Source organism: Coffea arabica, chromosome 3e, assembly GCF_036785885.1.
Source record: "Coffea arabica cultivar ET-39 chromosome 3e, Coffea Arabica ET-39 HiFi, whole genome shotgun sequence".
In the NCBI taxonomy this organism is placed as follows: domain Eukaryota; kingdom Viridiplantae; phylum Streptophyta; class Magnoliopsida; order Gentianales; family Rubiaceae; genus Coffea; species Coffea arabica.
This window is the reverse complement of record NC_092315.1, coordinates 12,616,717-12,623,704: the sequence shown is the minus strand read 5'-3', so window position 1 is coordinate 12,623,704 and position 6,988 is coordinate 12,616,717. Positions and strand designations below refer to the sequence as shown.

Sequence of the window (6,988 nt, the reverse complement as noted above, 5' to 3'; positions counted from 1 at the left end):
TCTCAATTGAACTGATTAAGGAGTTCGATGTTGAATCTGGGAACAAACTCCGAAAGTGACACCAAATATAAAGTAAAAAAATTAAAAATAAATGTGGATGAAGATTCCAAAGTATCATGATGAAAGTAGAAGGAGAGCGAATATGGAGGCGGGGGCAGGGACGATCAGAATTTGGCCCAAAAAAATTATATGATTCAGATCACTTCTTATACCTCGTTTTTAACAACGTGTGTGAGGCCCACAAAAATTTGTTATAAAGTTACATGTTATGCAAATAAAGTTACGCCGTATGTAAATAAAGTTACGCGGTGTGCAAAATGCACAAAACCACCTGCAATCGTTCCTGCCCGTGGATCGAGCGAATATTGTGAAAAGTGCATCAATTGAAAAGATCAAGGAGTCGGACATTAAAGTCTTTTTCAAGTGTCCTTGGAACAACTCCAAAAGTTGATTAGTAAGTGGAATATTGTTGATTATCCCCCTTTATTGTTGATTGTTGGAAAAAAACTACAACCTTATTGCGAGACTAGTTTGAGTGTGCTCAATGAAAAAAGGATTAGTCTTCCCTGTGAGTGTTTCGTCCCACATTGAAGCTTAGTATGAATGAGTAGCAAGATTTAAAGTTCTCAGGGCTTGCCTTCCAGTCAGCAATTGCTTGGATGGGTAAGTCTTGTGGATCCCCCTTAGGTTGAGCGAGACTCTTTTTGGTGCGTGGAATATAGGTTCCTTTCTCTGAATGTTAAAGGATGATCAATGGTCCACCGACTCCTTGATAATTCGAACCCTGACCGATTATGGGTGAAGCATTTTAGTAACTACTCTACGCATTATTGTCAAAAATTTATTCGACTCTATTTGTCTCGTTGCTTGTGTGTTTTGCATGGAATTTGCGATGTTAGGTGAATAAATTTGAGTGTGCACTAGCTGAGAAATTGAATAAAGAAAAGTAGAGGAAATGTGACTAATAGACCATTTAAATTACATTGTTAGCAGCTTTTGGGAATTTTTATTGAAAAATAACTATAACATTTTTTAAGGTATGATGTACGTGTAGTGATTGGAAAATGTACAACAAAAATATTTCCGAAACTGTTGTACTTATTTTTTACTCAATTATAGTTATTATATTTCAAAAGAAAAAAAAAACTAAAATATGATGTTCATGGAGAAGAAATAGTAATAAAATAAAAAGTCGCACAGAAAGTTGTACAACTAGTGATTGTTAGCATATATATATATATATATATATATATATATATATATATATATATATATATGATAAGTTTGTTAAATTTTGGATTCGTCAACAAGTGATTGATGAATATATATAAATGATAATTTTTGTTAAATTTTGGATTCGTCAACAAGTGATTGATGAGCCCTTAATTAGGGCTGCAAACGAGCTGAGTCGAGTCAAGTCTTGACTTAATTTTATTGAACTCGAACTCGAGTTCGAGCTCGACGAGCTGACAATTTAAAACTCAAATTCGAGCTCGAAAAAAAAAAATTATTTTATTTTTTAAAAAATAAATAAAATAATATTTTTTTCTTAATAAATAATAAAATATTAATAATATATATGTAATTTTACTATTAAAATAAAAAAATTAAATATATATACACTTAAAATAAAAAAATAAAAAAAAATATACTTAAAAAAAAAAAATATATATATATATATATATATACTCAAACTCGCGAGTTAATGAATTTAATATTTTGATCTCGAGTTCGAACTCGATTTCGACTCGAGCTCGATATAGTCGACTCGAGCCGCTCGAGCGATTCGGTTAATTTACAGTCCTACTCTCAATAGAAAAATTATTTAAAAAATTATTAGAAAAATAGAAAATATTTTTCTTTGAAAAGTGCGCAAGCATGCGCATAGCTGGCACGTCCACAACCAAGGAGGAGGTCTCGAGGATTTTCGCGAGGTTAGCGTGGATTCTCAAATCCGCTCCTTTGTCCATTTCCCCATTTCCCCATTTCCTTCAGTACAGTTTCTCGTAAACCCAAAAAAGAAAAAGCAAAAGTACAGACTACAGAGACAGCAAACATGGTCCGGATTATATAATTCTGAGCATAGTTATAAAATTCGACCCGGCCCGACAATCGAATCGTTCAATTGATGAACCCTCCGTTGGAAACTATGACCTTAGGTCAAGGTTTTTGATATGCTCACCACTAAACCATTTTGTCACATGTTAGTTAACTATCATTATTAACTATATAAACGTTTTGTCAATTTTATCTTTATTTTTTTTATTTTCTTCAAAACAAATTTATTTGAAATCTTTTAATACAACCTTATGACCCTCAAATTCTATAAAATATAAAATAGATTTAAAAAATAATATATTACATAATTTATTTTAAAGAGAAATATTATTTTTAATAATTTTTTACACTTAAAATTCGTAAGTAATCTAGATAATTACATTAAATATAGATAAAATTTTACGTTTGATATTTGGTGGATTATTAATTAAATTTATGTTTTGCTAATTTTTATATGAATTAATTATTCTATAGCAAATTAAATTAAATAAACATTTGTTATGATATTATTTATTACAATTTATATCATATATCTTATATAAAAAATTATAAAATATAATATTTAAATAAATTTAGTGACTCACCAGTACAATCACTTATCTAATGATTGAACTAGTGACACGTTGATCCACCTTTTCGATCGGTCTTTTTCGGACCGAGTTTAATATGATTCTGAGGTCCAAACCTTACTTCAGCAATGACGCAAGAATTTCGTTCCTCTTTCCTACCTGTACCAGTGATGAAACTCCACCACTTCTCTGGCCTCCTTTCTTCTTCCCACTCCTATTTATTTAAACATCTTCACTTCAAATCTTGTTTTCAATCGTCGGCCCGAAGAAGTGGAAGAATCGAAGCTGTGAAGCTGTGAGAAACTACTGCTCGAAAATGGCGTCTCTACCACTGGTGCCGAGGACCAAGTTGGGCTCCCAGGGCTTGGAAGTGTCGAAACAAGGTCTGGGATGTATGGGGATGTCGTACATGTACGGCCCGCCTAAGCCCGAGCCAGATATGATCGAACTCATCCGCTACGCTGTCGATTCTGGAGTCACCTTCCTTGATACCTCCGACGTCTATGGACCTCACACGAACGAAATCCTCATCGGCAAGGTATAAGACAAAGAAGCTTACGATTTGAATTTACTGCAGAATTAATTGTTTCCAAATTTGAATTTGGATTTGTATTCTTGGCTTAGATCAATTTAACTCTGTTTAATGATATTTACTTGTTTGATTTCAGTTTGTATATGGGAAAGTACCGAGTGTTGTACGTTGTGTTTGGGAGCTTGTATTTTTTTGGTCGTCGGTAGCTTTTTACTCCAGCACTTAAATCTTTGGGCAAATTTTTTTAAAATTTTTTAAAATGATGTTCTAGGTTATGTAATATGTAATAATCGGTTCAGAAAAATGTTGTATTTTACTCTTGAAATGGTTGTTGCTTCCGGAAAATGGTTTTTCCCTGGATGGTGTTTTTTTTTTTTTTTTTTGAAGGAAATGCATCGATTGCATTTTCAAAGTCCTCAGTTTTAAACTGTTCGCTTTTGGGTTTTTGGTTTTCCGTAGAAAAAATATATATCAGCTCTGGTTTGTGTTGCTGGATAGCCGTAGAAGTTGACCTGGCATAGATCTGACAATGTTTAGTTGTTTAAGAATAGTACCTGTAGAGCAAGCAAACGGTCCTGGGAGTTTTATTGAACTTTTATTATTTGTGTTTTGAATGATGGTGTAGGTTTAAAGAAATGCTCAGTTGAAATTGGATGTAGCTTTGAGTGTTAAGCTTATTGCATTATCCTTGAATGAGGGTTGAATTCTGATTGCCCTTTCAGATATGGTAACTGATAAGTATTATAATTCGGTTAAATTGGGTGTAGGCTTTGAAAGGAGGATACAGAGAGAAAGTGCAGATAGCAACCAAGTTTGGCATTGGAAAAAAGGATGGGAAAACGGACATTCGTGGTGATCCAGAGTATGTGCGAGCTTGTTGTGAGGGCAGCCTGAAGCGGCTTGATGTAGAATGCATTGATCTTTTTTATGCTCATCGTATTGATACTCGTGTTCCCATTGAAGTCACGGTTAGTTGTTCTTTCTATGCCACTCTAATGCCATTTTTACCTGGTATTATGGGTTTAACCATTTGAAATTACAATTGCTAGATTGAATAATCCTGATTACAAAATACGGGTTTTTCAACTGATTTTGTAAAGCTTTTTCTCAAGAAAGCAGTAACTGACATAAAAAAGCTGCCATATTTTAAAAAATTGTCATATTTTAAACTGCCATATGTTTCAACATTACTGCAATTATGATTTGTATAAAGTAATATTGGTATGAATTCTTTGAAATGTTCACTTTTAGCTATATTGGTCATCGTAAAAGAACTGCTATATTTTAAAGGCTCATCTGTTGGCTTTTAGCCTGTTTGTGCTTTCCAACGAAACCTTGTCCATGATTATTTGACCTAAATTTGGGAGGGAAAATTAAGAGCAAGAGCTGTTAAGATTTTTGGAGTACATATCTGGCTGCTTTAATGGTGTTAATTTCAGTTGTGCTTGGTTGATGTTCATCTCTGATGCCTGCCATGTCTTATGATTACCTAAAAAATGAACATGCTTGTCTTTGATTCCTTTGGGAATTTTTTGAGCCAGGTTGGAGAGATGAAGAAACTTGTTGAAGAGGGTAAAGTTAAATACATAGGTCTATCTGAGGCCTCTGCTTCGACAATCAGAAGGGCTCATGCTGTTCATCCTATAACAGCTGTTCAGTTAGAATGGTCATTGTGGTCAAGAGATTTGGAGGAAGAAATTCTTCCAACATGCAGGTAGAAATATTTTGTGCGGTTACAATTGGTTTGGAGGATATTAATGACTCTGTTTACTTTCCTGTTTCATTATCAGAGAGCTTGGTATTGGCATTGTCCCTTACAGCCCTCTTGGACGCGGATTTTTCTCTGCAGGACCACAACTGTTTGACAACTTGGCAGAGGGTGACATGCGTAAGGTTGGTGTACTGAACAATTTATTCTGATCTTATGAGTATATTTTCACCATATCATGATTCATTGCCCTTTTCACTTTTCACCAGATCTGATTTTATTCACTTTTGTATTCAATGGAGTTGGGAAAGTTAGCTAGTAGATGGTTGGTAAAAGAGGATGCATAGAGCAAAAGATTTTCTAATTTAGATTATTTATCTGCAGCATAGTAACATCTCATCTTATTTTTGGATGTACCATGCGTTTTCTTGTCCATAAGAGATGTTTCTGCCGCGCACGTGTGTGTTTTGACATCTTATTCCCCCTTTTGTCATTGGATTGGGAAGAGGGAGGAGGCAGTCCTTACTTTTAAGGTTTTCTCTAGATTTTCAGCTTTTCGCTGCAGATGCTAATGGTCTCCTAATCTTTGTCCTTGTGTTGTATGATAATCTGAATGGCCACTCATTTCTTTTTTACAGGATTAATGATTTAACTTTTGCGACTCTTTAGAATTAGTTCCATTCCTGATGAAGTGCAGTTTTTGGCTGCAGAATTTCCCAAGGTGGAAACCAGAAAACCTGGAGGAAAACAAGAAAATATTTGCACGGGTTAGTGAAATGGCAGCAAAGAAAGGATGCACCCCAGCACAGCTGGCCTTGGCTTGGGTTTATCATCAAGGAGATGACGTGGTTCCAATTCCTGGTACCACCAAGAAGGAGAACTTCAACCAGAATGTTAGAGCTCTATCAGTAAAATTAACACGAGAGGAGATGGCTGAACTTGAGTCCTATGCTTCCGCTGATGTGGTTAAGGGTGATAGGCATGTCTCCATGGGAACTACATGGATAAACTCTGAGACCCCTCCTTTGTCTTCCTGGAAAGCTAAGTAAAGATATGAATCCATCTGAGTTTGGTGTTGATATTATCTTGAGAGTGTGGTCAAATGAATCCAAATGCTAGAATATTTGGATGAATAATGTTTGTGAGGAGGCATACCTATTTGACTAATTCTACTTATCAGCAGGCTGTGGAGAAGATACTTTTGTCTTTTTGAATTAGGCAAATCTATGTTGCTAATGATATAGACAGTATGCGATGCTTCTGTAATTCAACTTGTGTTGGTTTTGTGTGCTTGTTATTTATGGTATTTTGCAGTGATGTCCTCCAGCAGTTTTACAATTATCCGAGAGAGGATTGCTAAGAAATTGTTGCCCAACAAACATATTCAAATATATTCTAAATGTTATACGTCTTTTAAAGACAGGGCAGTGACTAATTCTAGAGAATGATTGCCTTAATATGTTATACGGACGAAAATTGACAGGACTGTTTGTTCATTCTGTCTGATTTCCATTAACCTCGTGTCTTTCATCTTCTTTGGACTAATTAACCAGCCGAGACAACATGCAGTACCTACAATCGGACTACACACATGCGTACACATATACATACGCATACATATGTACATACATACATATGTATCTGTTGGAGGGAGGTGGCATTTTCTTGTACATTTTCAGGGTTCTTTATGATTTACAACACTTTTATAAATCCTTGCAGCAAGTCTGTCTATTTTCAAGTTTGACAACTACTAGTCAATTCCCAACTTAATGTTCTCCAGTCGTCATATTCCAGCATCTGAATCATCTAGGTTGCATTTGAGGATGATTTTGTTAGCTAAAGATCAGCTTATCATTCTCCTTAAGGGACTATTATTTGGCACGAAACTGTGATAAGCAAATAAACTGAAATCAACATCCATACATGTGAAGCTTATTTCACTTAATTTAGCTGCGTTTTGACGAAGTATATGAAAATGAATGGGGTTATCTACGCTAACACAATTTTTTTTTATTAATTTATAAATTAATCTTTTATGCACTGATAGTGATTTTTTTAATTTGAGTTTGAAATTAAAATTTTACATATGTGTTATTTATTCAATTGTAATAATATATACAA

The 6,988-nt window shown here is 34.5% G+C and overlaps 1 protein-coding gene across 1 annotated transcript; it reads left to right on the top strand.

Annotated features, from left to right (window-relative positions):
- The first annotated feature begins 2,788 nt into the window (after positions 1–2,788).
- LOC113736498 (probable aldo-keto reductase 2) lies at positions 2,789–6,184 on the top strand. Its single transcript, XM_072084752.1, has 5 exons — positions 2,789–3,165; positions 3,927–4,127; positions 4,701–4,873; positions 4,950–5,052; positions 5,578–6,184. Exons 1-5 carry the CDS (start codon positions 2,944–2,946, stop codon positions 5,914–5,916), a joined length of 1,038 nt encoding a protein of 345 aa, XP_071940853.1. The 5' UTR covers positions 2,789–2,943; the 3' UTR covers positions 5,917–6,184.
- The last annotated feature ends 804 nt before the right edge of the window (positions 6,185–6,988 follow it).

What these genes read in the sequence shown, in the direction of transcription:
- LOC113736498 (XM_072084752.1), top strand. Translation starts at nt 2,944, where the DNA reads ATGGCGTCTCTACCACTGGTGCCGAGGACCAAGTTGGGCTCCCAGGGC. An exon ending in ACGAAATCCTCATCGGCAAG is followed by an intron (nt 3,166 to 3,926) that starts GTATAAGACAAA and finishes AATTGGGTGTAG; the next exon opens with GCTTTGAAAGGAGGATACAG. An exon ending in GTGTTCCCATTGAAGTCACG is followed by an intron (nt 4,128 to 4,700) that starts GTTAGTTGTTCT and finishes TTTTTGAGCCAG; the next exon opens with GTTGGAGAGATGAAGAAACT.